The sequence below is a fragment of the Tiliqua scincoides genome, chromosome 1, assembly GCF_035046505.1.
Source record: "Tiliqua scincoides isolate rTilSci1 chromosome 1, rTilSci1.hap2, whole genome shotgun sequence".
Lineage (NCBI taxonomy): Eukaryota > Metazoa > Chordata > Lepidosauria > Squamata > Scincidae > Tiliqua > Tiliqua scincoides.
This window is the reverse complement of record NC_089821.1, coordinates 133,747,992-133,761,928: the sequence shown is the minus strand read 5'-3', so window position 1 is coordinate 133,761,928 and position 13,937 is coordinate 133,747,992. Positions and strand designations below refer to the sequence as shown.

At 39.8% G+C, this 13,937-nt stretch overlaps 2 protein-coding genes across 3 annotated transcripts in view; one reads left to right on the top strand and one right to left on the bottom strand.

Moving 5' to 3' along the window:
• Positions 1 to 13,937, top strand: part of RB1 (RB transcriptional corepressor 1) — an 82,221-nt gene that overhangs the window by 51,457 nt on the left and 16,827 nt on the right. For both annotated transcript variants that reach the window (XM_066632450.1, XM_066632368.1), the window contains exons 18-19: positions 8,749 to 8,867; positions 13,124 to 13,251. In XM_066632450.1, the coding sequence (XP_066488547.1) occupies positions 8,749 to 8,867; positions 13,124 to 13,251 (247 nt within the window). The remainder of the gene's footprint in view (positions 1 to 8,748; positions 8,868 to 13,123; positions 13,252 to 13,937) is intronic.
• On the bottom strand, positions 637 to 2,391 carry LPAR6 (lysophosphatidic acid receptor 6). The gene has a single exon (XM_066637495.1). It carries the CDS (start codon positions 1,753 to 1,755, stop codon positions 718 to 720), a length of 1,038 nt encoding a protein of 345 aa, XP_066493592.1. The 5' UTR covers positions 1,756 to 2,391; the 3' UTR covers positions 637 to 717.

Here is a 13,937-nt window from a genome sequence, read left to right as displayed (position 1 = left end):
AATCAAGTCTTCTATTCTAATTTGCATGTTAGTTATATAATACTTATTTTTTAAAAGCAAAACTAAATACCATACTAAAAACAGTACAATGGGGAGGTATAAGAAACAGTGAAAGTGAAAGGAGACACGATGAAAAAAATGAAATGGTGAGAATTGCTAGGGCAGAGCAAAATGGATTAACTCAATAGTTACATATATAATTATCTTTCATACTCCAAAGTGACTCATAACATCATTTGTAATTCAAATTGTAAACCTTTTCATGCAGGCAATGTAAAGTATAGCACTCTCTTCTAATTTAATGATTTGTAAAGTATTTATCATCCTCACAGGGATAAAATATGGAAATTTCTCTAGTTGGGCAGTGTAGGTTGTATGCTTCATTCTGTTATAAGTTTTTTATGCGAGTGAGCACAATACTCCCTTCAAATAAGGGGTGTTCTGTGTGCAAATGTAGTCATTGGACTGTAGTGCTCCTTCTGCAAGGGAAAGGAACTTGCAATGGTAGAGCTGCACTCTGTGTGAATTTGGAATACAACCCTGGATATTTTATGAAAATGCATTTTTGAAACACATTAAAATCCAACAAACAATTGTTTAAACAAAGGTTTTAATCAATATAACCTATTTTGTCACATTGTAAGCATATCATTATACATAAAAAGTTCACTGCTTAAGAAATGTTCACTTTTCTTTTTCCAGTTCTCTCCAGGTCATTTATATTGTAGATTCATTGTCAAATATTTTTGCTTTTAAGGTTTGGAGTCCATGTTGAAATGATATGCCAGAAACTTGAGTTTCAGATAATCTGTAATCAGGTCTTCGACTGGGCCATTTCTTCATTTTTATTGATTTTTGAATAGTATCTGAAGTGAAGTAATAAATTATAGGGTCAAAGCAACAGTTTGTAACTGCAATACACAGTGTAATTGGGTACATAGTTCTGACAGCAGTAATCACTGAACAGTTGACCCATGTTTTTGTTCTCATGAGTGAATACAGTATTAGAGTAATGTTATATGGCACAAAACAGACACAGAAAATCACCAAATGAACAAAAATCATTCGAAGGACCTTTTTTTTGCTGACTTTATTCCGATTCAGTGTAACTGGTTTATTCAAAGTCCTTAAAACCATTGTGGAACAAGTAACATTCAGTATAAGTGGAATAAAAAATCCAACAATTTCAATGAAGATAACGATCCTTGAAAGGTAGGTTTTCCAAGTTCCTTCAGAAAAGTTTTCAAAACATGTATTGTGCATTGTTCCGTCTGTGTTGTTGTGCGTGTTGATTGATTGAAATAAGCTTGCTGGTATACTTCCTGCCATCACAATTAGCCAGACTGCAATACAAACTATCCTGGCATTTCTTTTTGTTCGAATACTTTTAGACCGAAATGGATATACAATTGCTAAAAAGCGATCAATGCTTATACTGGTCAAGAAAAAAATACTTCCATACATGTTTATATAAAACAGAGTGACAGAGATTTTGCAAAGTATATCTCCAAATGGCCAGTCCTTTGATGCAAAATAATAAATCCTGAAGGGTAACGTAAACACAAAAAGTAGATCTGATATTGCTAAGTTAAGCATGTATGTTGTAGTTTCATTTCGCTCTTTTAATGTACAAATGAAAATGTAGATAGCAACACAATTTGACATCAAGCCGAGGACAAATACCATGCTAAACATACATCCATATAAAGTATATTTGAAAGAGTCTTCAATAGAACAGTTGGAGCTTACCATCATGATGGCAATTTCTTTTATAACTGAGAGTTTCTTTGGTTAATCCGTGCTGCCTGGATTTTGTTGTAAGCACAATAAAATCCTCTGATAGCTTGAGAATAATCTAATCCATAGTTGCTTTCATATGCATTCAGCCTTACTTTAAAACTTCATAGCAGAGTTAAATTCAGAAGTCACCATTCCATTGGTTTTACATAAAGAGTCATTTTCTTCCAGATACCATCGCCATTCATGTAGCCAAATCTAGATAACAGTAAATACTTCCTTTTATGCAGAGAACTCCATTCCACAGTTTAATGAAAATCACAGTCCTGTGTCTTCATATATTATCAGTGTTGATTTTGGAGTTAATTCTTTCCATAATAAAACAGGAAGAATTTCAGATGTATCCTGTTCAAAGTACACAATAAACCGAAGCTCCTTCGGCAGCAGGCTTCCTTGTCTCAGTGCTACGCTGGCATTTTTCTTTCTTCCTGTCTTTGTGCTGTTAAAACAAGACTTTCAGGCTGAATACTTGACACCACTGGGTGGGAACTAAGCACAGGAATAAAATTTCAAACCATGTCTTGTAGAATTTGTACTTTCTTCATGGTTGCCAATTATCTTGGGTTGCTTATTTTAAGAAGGCCAAAAGAGGAAACAAGTTCCACCCTCACTCATTTGTAATCTGACATCATAGGAAAAGGAGGCTGGCCCAAGGGAAGGAAGGTTTTAACTTTCAGTTCATTTTAAAGAGGCATTTCGTGTCAGAAATATACTTGGACTGGGAAGCATATAAAAATAGTGACTTGCTGTAGTAGATCAAGAACATACCTGAAAGATAGAAGAGACTCATTTCTACTATACATTTAAATGAATTGATTTTATGAATTGATTTTTAAATTCTATAGCTGATAAACATTTAAAAGAATGTTTTGTTTCATTAAATGTCTGCAAAATTGAGGGTCAAAAAAACTTTTTCAAAATTTATGGTGGTTTTATATGAATTTGGGGTGCTGATGCCAAAAATGGCATCAATTTTGCTCTGTCACATTTAGTTTTGGAGTTACAGCAGAATTAGTAGTTCAGGCAGCCTCCTCATGAGGAAGCCATTGCTTAGGTTTCCTTACAAGGAAGCTGCTTCAACCACTCACTAACAAGGCTATGCTGTATTTCTAAAACTACTATAGATACTCGCTTATAAGTAAAAAAAATGTATGTGTAAAAATTGAACCTGAAAGTCTGGGTCGACTTATACCTGGATCAGTACAGTGAGGAAAGCAGAGCTTCTGGGAAGCTTAGCAGCTGTCTGGTGAAGTGGGGGGTGGGACTGGGCTGAGAAGAGGTCACAGGGTGGAGAAAAAATGAGAATTTTTAAATGGTATTAATTATGATGTTCAGAGGCAGCCATTTTAGCTTCTCCAAATAGGAAGAGATATGAAAGTGTCTATGGCAGTGGTTCTCAACCTTTTAGCACCAGGACTCACTTTATAGAATAAAAATCTGTCAGGACCCACTAGAAGTAATGTCATGACCAGAAGTGACATCATCAAGCAGGAAAAAATTTTTGCGATCCTAGGCTGCACATCCTACCCACACTTACCCAGGAGGAAGTCCCATTTCCTATCATTGTTAAAAACATATGCATAGTAGCCTGTTAAAAGTACAGAGCTGTAACACTTCCCCAAATGTACAGACTTTTGAACTGTTCCAAATTATGGTGTGAAAGTACCGACATCTTTGCTCTGAGATGTATATGGGATGCCCTCCGATAGATATTCATTGTGCTTGTTCAGTTGTCAGAATGTTCTGTTAAATAGAAATCGTCAGTTGGCCAGTGAATGCTGACGTTCTCTCAAAGGGAAAGAGAGGTCAAGGAAAGATGAATTTCCATAGCAATGTACAAGTAGTAAATGCCAAGGAGAGTTTGTTCTTGATGATGATTCCAAATTTTCTCTGACCATTTTCTTTGGAGGTAAAACTTGTTTTTTCTAGTTTGCTCAAAGGAAAATGGTAAAGATCCAGAGATCTACAACTAGTTGTTCCATGTGTATCTCAAAAAAAAAACAGTGCTGTTCTCTTGCCCTATGCACCCCACCCCTGACAAACACACACATAGCAAATCTCTTGAACTTGAGACCTTAGGGGCCTGCTGCTCTACAGGAAAAAACTGAAGAATCTCAGCTCAAGTGTGTTGCTATTTTGTGCATTGTTTTCTCTCTCAATCACATTCCCTTGGCTTGTTCTAGTAAATGGATTTAAATTTGTATAGCATGGGTTCAAAACATAAATCTATAGTCATACACAAGCTTTGTGTGTGTGTGGGTTTTTTTTTAAGGCCTTACATGTGTATTGTGTTTGAGAAATATGTGGTTTAAGTCATGCACTGTACTATGGTTTCCAGGATCAGAATACAGTACAGGAAAATGTGACATCCATGTAGTATTAATCATGCAGCCATGCTTTGTATTATCTTCTTGAGCCTAAAGCAGAAAAAATTCTTCCAGTTCTCTTTGCTTCCCCTCCCCGCCAGTGGAAATTGTATGATTTTTAGGACTGACTAATCTGAATAGTTGTTGTTGTTTTTTTCTGGCCAGTTTGGTTTTCAGTCTGTCCCAGCCCCAACACTTTTTAATATCATTTTGTTTGGCATTCTTAAATTCTGACACCCAATCATGCTGTTGATATAACAAAGTTCCTTTGCAGGAATGGTATTTCATAGCCCTTTTGAAACAGTTATGTGAAACAAATCTTTAAAAGAGGCAGGAACAGGAACCTGTAAATATTTTTTCACATTCCTCCAAGGCAGTGGTTCTCAAGCATTTAGCACCAGGATCCACTTTTTAGAATAAGAATCTGTTGGGACCCACCGGAAGTGATGTCATGACCTGAAGTGACATCATAAAGCAGCAAAATTGTTAACACTCCTAGGCTGCAATCCTACCTACACTTACACACTTACCCAGGAGTAAGCCCCATTTACTATCATTGTTAAAAGCATATACATAGCAGCTTGTTAAAAGTACAGGTCTGTAACATTTCCCCAAGTGCAGTCACATACCATGGTAGCATCAAGTCTAATCTATTTAAAATATTGAAATGAATGGGGACCAACCTGAAATGGGCTTGTGACCCACCTAGTGGGTCCCAATGCACAGTTTGAGAAACTGCTCCAAGGAATTTATGTACATGGTTTCACTCCTTTTGTGACAACCCTGTAAGGTAGATGAGGCTAAGAGATAGTGACTGGCCAAAGGTCACCCTGGAAATTTCATTTCTGAGTGGGGATTAGAACCTGGATTTTCCAGGTTTAACTCCCAAACCACTATGTCTGCCGTTTTCAAACTTTCCGGGAGTTTGCAAACCGCAGTAAGTCCTTGAAGGGGAGGGGGGGAGGCAGCGGGAGCAGGGGGAAGGCAGTGACAGGTCAGGGGGCTGCAGGGACTGGGATGCACTGACCAGTCCCTGCGGCAGCCTTCCTGGGGTGTGCGGAGCCCTGCACAGCGTCTTCAGGGTTCCCTAAGCTTCTTAAAGTTTAAGTGGAGTGATCATGCTCCACTTCTGGTTTTGTGAAGGTGGAGCGCAAACACTCCACTTTCACTTTTGAAGACATGGGGAGCTCCTGGGGATCGTGTCACTGGCTTTCCCCCGCCCCTTAAGGGGGCATAGACCAGGGCCCTCAGGCTGGGGCAATGCTCCAGTTTGAATGCCACTGCGCTACACCCTTGGCTGAGTGTTCTTGGATTTAGTTGCTTTACTAATCTATAATTTCCTTAGTAAACAGAGGCTGTATTTACCTAACTGAGCTGGCGCTAACTGAACAGACTCATACAGAATCGGATTTGAACTACTTAACAGTCTGTTTTTGTACTATTGTACCTTTCAGGCAATACGCTTTTGTAATATGAAGACCTTTCAGGAAATACATCCTATGGCATCAATTTCGTGCAAACCATTTGTACATTTTATGAAAAAGAAAAGTATAGTTAGTGTCACAAAGAAGCTTTGAGAAGAAATTAAGGGTACCTTAGTTAAAGATAAGGTAACCCACAAACTGCACAAGTAAATATTTTCTGTAGGAAAAAGTGACTGGGGTACAAAGTTCAGCTTCGAGGGTGTGGTAGTGATGTCTGCAAATAACAAGAGCATTGACTGCTGGAATTGTGCCAAGTCTTGGCTCTAGAAATGATTAAAGCACCTCTCTTCATCAATTTTTATCTCTTTAAATTTCTGCAGAGATGGGGGGGTTAACATAATGTTATAAGTGATAAAAGTAAATTCATATTTTTTCTCAGATAAGTGAACTTGGGAAGACCTGAAGAAAAGCAGAACATGTTTCTAGACATGGGTTTTGTTCTGAGGTCACTTCTGGGTGCATTTTTTATTGTTCAGACATGCTGCTTAGATTTGCTCAGTCTTCAGGATTTTGCTCACTTCTCTTCCTTGTGAAATCAAACTTTATGGTGAATAGTTATGTTTGGGGTTTTCCTGCGTTGTGTAATACTTTTGTAATAAGAATTATGAAGAATTGATTGTTCATTTGATTTTCCAGTTATTCTATGAGTCCATCCCAATTCCCATAACTGGGAAGCAGTGGCGTAGCTAAGGAGTGCAGGGGGTAGCAGTTGGACCAGGCATCAAGCTTTAGGGGAGCAACAAGCTGAGCTTGACACACTAGTGACCCAAATTGTGAAAATCTTTGTATGTGTGAATAATACCATCATGTTATATATCATTGGAAAAGTAACTTAATGCAGAGTGCAACGAAACAAACTACACAGGAATATCTGTATTCTGTCAAAGGTTATGGGCAATTAACCAGAAAATGAAAACACAACTGTCTTGTGGAACAAAAAGTGGATTTGCTTAACTCCAAACTGACCTATGAGAGTGATTGATCTGATTGCCAATAAGATGTTATGATGATACAGCTTGGAACCAATAACTTTTTATTTATTAACTTAATTAAATTTGATTTTATCATGTGGGGGGGCTACAAAATCTTCTTTGACCCCAGGTAGCAGGTAGATGCCTTAGCTATGCCACTGACTGGGGGAGGCAGCAGAGCAAGTGGGTAGTGAGCTGCTGGGGAGAGAAGGTGGGTTCTTCCCAATTTTCACTTTTTAAAGAGGCCAGGCATGATGTCACTTCCGGTTGTGACATTACTTCTGGGGCAGTATTTTGAGCTTGGCACTGGGCTACACAATCATTAGCTACGCCACTGCTGGGAAGCTTTCATTGTTGCTCATATTGTTCATTTGTATCCTGTAAAATAGGGAACTATACTGTACTGACTATGGATGGTGGTTTTTGGCAGGGGAAACGACGACTAAATATGCCATTCTTGCAACACTTTCAGTTTGTTTAGGGTACTCATTGCCTTATCCATAGAATCACTCCTGCATTTACAGCCTCATAGGAACTTAGAGGATAATAGCTACTTTGATTTTGTCTGAAAAGATTATTACAGAGTATGGCTGTGATTGATATCAAATGATGTTACATTTGTACTGTCACACACTTCATGATTTCTTGTAGATTTCAGACTGCTATGCTGTGCTACTCAGAAGTACGAACATTGATTCAGTAGAAGTAACTCCCAACTAAGTTTTCATCGGCTTACAGCCTTAAGGATTTTCAGTCTTGTCAGAGTTCACCAGTGAACTACAGTAGTCCCTTGGTATTTTCAGGCTATCCATTCCCAGACTGTCTGTGGATATCTATATCTGCGGATGCTAGAGTCCATGTTAAAAACTTCTAAAATTTTTTTAAAAAGTTAAAAAAAATTGCTTAGCACTATAAACTGTGCTGGCTTGCAGGGACAGTTTCTGGAACTCCCAGAAGCCACTTCCAGCCTTGGCCCTGGCACGCCTCAAAATGAATTGCAGAACTGTTTCCCAAATGCTTCCACAGTGCATTTTGAGGTGCGCTGGGCCAAAGGAGGAGGTCACAGGTCTTGGTGTGACTCGGAAGTGGCTTTTGAGAATGTCATAGACTGCCCTGCAGCTGGTGCAGTTTGCTGCATTAAGGTAAGGAGCACTTTTTAAACTTTTATTTTTAAAAACGTTTTTAAATGGAACACCTTTTTTTAGCAACTGGCAGGAACTGGAAGTGGCTTCTGGGAGCGCCAGAGACTGTCACCCATCATCCGCGGATGGTCAAATTTGTGGATGAGGAGACCGCAGATGGCAAGGGACCATTGTAGTTGCCTCCCAGACTGCTACAGAAGAAAGCTGCCTGTTCAGAGTTACAAGCTAGGGCTGCATCATCATGGCAGAAGCTGCAGGATTTGAGACAAGAAATAGCAGTTTTTTTAATCTAAGTTTTTGGGGCACTGCTTTTGTATTTTTCAGGATTTCCCCCCTCAAACATGAGGCACTTGAACAGAAAGGTAATGGTACATTTTAAAATAGACAAGTCATAGTTCTGTTATTTACAGATGCTGCTTTCTTCCTCCATTATCACTTTTGTAGTTATTTTTAACAGAGAAAGGTAAATTTACATTGGGTTATCAATTCATAGTCACAGTGAAAGCAAGCATTGTTTTAAATTTCCTGTGTTTTCGCTATCATGGTTGAAAGTTAGGTTAAAATGCAAGTTGAGAAAGCTGGAAAGCTTCTGTGGGCAAGCCTGGCCAATTAAGGTGCAAAATCACAAACCCTCTGCAACTCAAATGTTTTGCCTGCTATTTTAGAGATGAAAAGATAATAGAAATGTCCGGTTCCAGTCCTTGATCACATTTTATTACTAGTATTTGTACTCTTGGGACTTTTAATGGTTGACCAGCCTAGACCTTATGTGTTCTTGAATATATGGGTATGTTCTGTTTTTCTTTGGAGCAGCAAGATTGTCTTTTACATTTGTGAATGAACTTGTGACTCTTCGGAGAATCGCTGTAGCAGGATCGATTTGTGCTTAAGTGAAGGAATAGGAAGTTATCATATTTGACTGATTCATATGTTTGTGTCCTTAAACTGAACTAATTTATTTTCATGTAATCTTTATTGTGTGTTTTAGGATTCACCTTTATTTGAGCTTATAAAACAAGCAAAGGGGCGAGATGGGCAGGCTGATCAGCTTGAACCTAACAGCTATTCTACCCAGCCTCCTCAGCATAATCACACTGCTGCGGATCTGTAAGTAAAATTATGGGCAAATTTATGTTGGTGTGTGAAGACATTGAGTCAAACTATTGGGTCCATCTAGCCCATGACTTTTTACTCTGACTGACAGCATTTCTCCTGGCTCATTCATGCCCTGCTTATAAGCTTCCCAGAAATGTCTGTCTGGTTACTGAATCCACAGAATATGGATCTGGTTAATCTTTGGATATGTGGCACGTTTGCGGGGCTTACCGCCGGGCTCCCGCTGGAGGTGGCTAAACTCCAGCTGGTGCTGAGCCACCACCCGGTGGGCGCCCGCACTCTGCAGCTCGGCAGTGCCTGCGACTGCTGGGCTGCAGAACAAGCAGGGACATTCCCAGAGGCGTGGGGGAGGCGTGGTCAGGGGCGTTCCCGGGGGCGGGGGAGAGGTGGGTCCGCGGATATGTGCAATGGGGTGTGCACTGATCCTATGGGGGGAGCAGTTACAGAAGCCTCCTCAAAGTAAGGGAATATTTATTCCTTTATATTGGGGCTGGGACGTTGAATAGAATTGGGTCCTAAATCTAATTACCAGGGAGTATGAAAGGACCTTGGACACTTCTTGATTGGTGTGCTGAGGAGTAAATTGGTAGGTCAATGGAATCAGAGTGGGCAGTGATAGGCTCTGCCTTGCACACAGTTAAAAGGAGTATGTTAAAATGGAAATCTCCAAAATAGAGATGTACAACGAATACTAATGAATGGCTAACTCTAAGGTACAAATCAAGAGGGATGTCAGGCAGGTACAAACAGGAGGTAATACACTGTTAGGGATTACATCATTATTGCCCCTTCCCAGGGAAGTGTGACATAAATGCAGAATTCAAAATGGGCTTCAGGTTTTGACCAGAATTTACAAGGCACTGTGCAGAGTTCATATTGTCCACTTGAGGTATGGCTCACTGAAAAATAATACATAATATGATACTGGTGATAGTTGGGCAGACAGCATTGGCTTGAGTGGTGCTGCCTGGCATAACTGTATACATTGTCCATGGTTTATATGAATGTGGAGGCACATACCCAAGAATACAACATAAGAAAAAATTATCACGTTTCAGTAGAATTCTACTTCTTTATCTTTTTCATTTGAGAGAGCAGCTGTTGATGATATGTTGATGACCCTTTCATCTTCATTCTTGAAGTCAAGGCAAAAGGAGAAGGCAGTTATCACATTGGGGTGGTATCTGCACCTGGCTACAGTGAGGGTAAAGTTGCTAGGATACCACAAAGAAGAGCAGGTTAGTTTCCCAGAGTGACTCCTGATTAGTCAGTAACAGTATTTTTATTAGGAGCTTAGGCTCTTTCTTTCTTTCTTTCTTTCTTTCTTTCTTTCTTTCTTTCTTTCTTTCTTTCTTTCTTTCTTTCTTTCTTTCTTTCTTTCTTTCTTTCTTTCTTTCTTTCTTTCTTTCTTTCTTTCTTTCTTTCTTTCTTTCTTTCTTTCTTTCTTTCTTTCTTTCTTTCTTTCTTTCTTTCTTTCTTTCTTTCTTTCTTTCTTTCTTTCTTTCTTTCTTTCTTTCTTTCTTTCTTTCTTTCTTTCTTTCTTTCTTTCTTTCTTTCTTTCTTTCTTTCTTTCTTTCTTTCTTTCTTTCTTTCTTTCTTTCTTTCTTTCTTTCTTTCTTTCTTTCTTTCTGAAGGGGTTTCAGGAAGAAAATTCTTCCTCAAGGAAAAATGAATGTGCATGGCATCACTTCTCATCTTCTGTGCTACTGGAGAAGAATAGGGTTTTTGAGGCAGAAGCTGAGTGCCAAGTTTACTTTCTTTCCCATAACAGGGACCAAGTTCAAAGCAAACTTTTTCTCCCTCCCCTGGGTAATGAATTAGCAGGCTGAGAAGACAGCTGGTTGGCCCAGATGCTACATCATTCAGAATCCGCAACTTGACATCCACAGATGCTACTTTGATGTGAAAATGTTATAAATTCCCACAAGGGTTCCAGAAGACTTCTCCTGTTTCATGTGTTTTTTTTTTCCTAATTCATACCGTACTGTGATGAGCAATGTGTGTACTTTTTTTGTGTGTTTTTCTTTTCTTTCCCTTAGTATGTCACAGAGGAAGAGCAGGCACATTAGGTGAGGAAGTAACCTTGATCTCCCCTCTTCTGAGCAAGCAATCACCCCTCTCCTTATTAGGTTCATGGTTGGACTATTGTAAGAGCCAAGTGGCAGTACTGTGGTCCAGCAGTTCAGGTGCAAACAAAAGGGAGAGGGCTACCTGCTCCCAGTCTGACACCTCTCCTAAGCCCTCCCCTCTTTTGCAAGGGTATGTTATTCAGATGGCGCATCTTTCTAGAAACTAGAAGGTGTTTCCCACTGCAAGAAAACTGACCATATGTCTATACATTACTTGTAAATTTCTCCTTATCCTTCAGTTGCTCTATCTGATCCCTGTTTCCTTCCAAATGAAACTTTTTCAGGACTTTGTCCTGAAGTAGGCAGTGTCATATCAGTGAGAGAAGACTTTCTACCAGTAGAATGCCTTGCACTTGATGTGTTGCCATAGGGATAGTTTTTGCTGCCTTTTATAATAAAAGTTCTGCCAAACACCAGCAGATCACCAGTAGACTGACACCTGCTGGACTGTAAGATAAGGTGTCCTTTAGGTAGGTTAGTCACATACGATTAAAAAAAAAAAACTGATAACATTCCATAGGTTTAATCTTCATCACATAAGAAATGATTGCAGTTTTCCATTTTGGAGTTGCAGCAGAACCAGGGTTCAGATTTCTGTGACATTATATACTTTTCAATAATGAGTCTCTGTTATCTTGATCTTTAGTCCCTAACTTCAGCCCCAGAAATACTTGTGTTTTGCTTTCCATAAGTATTTTCAATTCAGAGAATTTCCAATCAGTTTCTCTTTAGGCCTGAAGGCATTCGTGAAGTTACTTCTAGACTTCATGATACAGCTTGGTCTGCAAGAAGGGAGTTCTTTCCTACTCATACTGTATTCCTCTTTAGTCTTGTCTCAAGGAATTAGAGATTCTTATATTTACCTTCCTTGTTTCAGAGACCACTATTTTCTGTCTGGTTAAGAGCTCATGCAGAAAGCAGACTAGTGACAAAATGATGTTGACAATGATAGCTAAATGTGGACAGTGATCAGGACTTTGGGTGCAGGTGGATCTCTAGATGTGATGGTCTTCTGATGAAAAGTGCAGAAAGTTTGGGATGTGTGATAAACCCCTGCTAATTGGGTAAGAGGCACTCTTTCAAGTGGGTGCTCCTCTTTCTAGCAGGGGGAGAGTAACTGGCCCACCTCACCCCAGCAGTGTCTTTTCTAGTGGCTGTCTGCTGGTGTTCTTTTGCATCTTTTTAGATTGTGAGCCCTTTTGGGACAGGGAGCCATTGGATTTTTTTTCTCTGTAAACCGCTTTGTGAACTTTTAGTTGAAAAGCGGTATATAAATACTGTAAATAATAATAATAATAATACACTGGCATGTTCCAGGTATCCTGGTCCCTGCTTTTACTGGAGAGTAAGGCTGCAATCCTACCCACACCTACCTGGGCTGTGTGATATCTGTTCTAGACGTCCTTGAAAGCAGACTGTAATGTTTTCATTGTCACCTTATTCAGTGTTTGCACTGGTTATAGCAGTTGGGAGTGGAGTTAGAAGACAGCTGAAAAGAAGCATCCAAATAATGGATTACAGGAAGTCCTCGTGTCCAGGATAGGTTATTGAAAACTGCAACTAACTGAAACAATGTACAACAAAACCAATTCTAACTTGGGGTGATTGATATATGTAAACAGGAGCGTCTGGGAGTGTCTGCCACACCTACTAGTTCCACCACATTCCCCAAACCTTCTGCTGTAGCACTTGGGGATGCCAGTTGATGAGTGGAGCTTTGGCCACCTTGGCGCATTGGTGTGGGAAGCAACTTCCCCACAAACCAGTAGAGACAAATGGCAGTGAACTGCACCTTGCTAGTGAGGCTTTGAGCCTGCCAAATGTGAGCAGCATGACCAAGGAGACGGGTGGTGGTGAGGTGTTGATGTGGGAGGGGGAAGGAGGAGGGAAGGGTGGTATGGCGGTGGGGGTCACCTTTGGCAAGATGGCTGGAAGTGGGCAACCCAATGGGCCGGGATCAAATTTGCTCATTGGTGTTAAGGTGAAACAATATTGAACAAAGCAGTAAGTGAGAACTTCCTGTATTATACTGTATATTAAGACTAATGAGAAGGGGAAAGTCTGAGATAATCTGAAAATGTTCATTCTTGTTGAGTTTTATTGGCGTTCTTTCCCTAGGTATCTCTCCCCGACAAAATCTCCAAAGAAAAAGGTTTCTTCCACTTTGGGATGTTCCCCTTTGATTCCAGATAATCAGCTTCTAAAACTACAGAAATCTACATCCCTTTCATTGTTTTACAAAAAAGGTTGGTAGATGGGAAAATCAATATTATGACTTGAATCCAAAGAACTACACACAATATTCCGCACATGGAGCAGACTTTTCCACCACTTTTCTTGCTGTAGTCCCTTCAGCTCCCCCAAGCCATTGTGAGTGTCAGGATATGTTCTGGAATTGTCAGTCATTGGTTACCCACATGTGCAAGGAGAAGTGCCTTCTTGGGCACAAACACCACAAGGCCACTTCATTTAAGCTGTGCATATAGAAGCAGCAGCAAAGTATTCCTTTTCTGTATTTTGCTGTAATTAAAAAATAATCCAGAGGTATATTACCTGATTAATTGTAATATTGTAAAATTACAGTGTGCTTAGCCTATGGGTTGTGACCTCACTGGGTTGTGAACCCTCATGGGGGGCATAGCCAATGCTGTAGCTAATGATCATCTAGCCTGAGTCTGTGCTCAAAATGTTGCCCCAGAAGTCATGTCATGCCCAGGCTTTTAAAAAAGTGAAAATGGGGGGAAAACCCATCTCCTCCTGCTAGCAGCTCACTGCCCACTTGCTCTGCCACCTCCTCCCAGACTCCCCTCCATATTAGCAACTTATTAGTTCCCTGCTGAATCATAACGACACCTAATTAGCTCTTCGCAGAGTCTCATTGGTTGGTTTTGAGTTAAGTAAATCCAGTTTTGTTGCATAATACAGTTGTGTT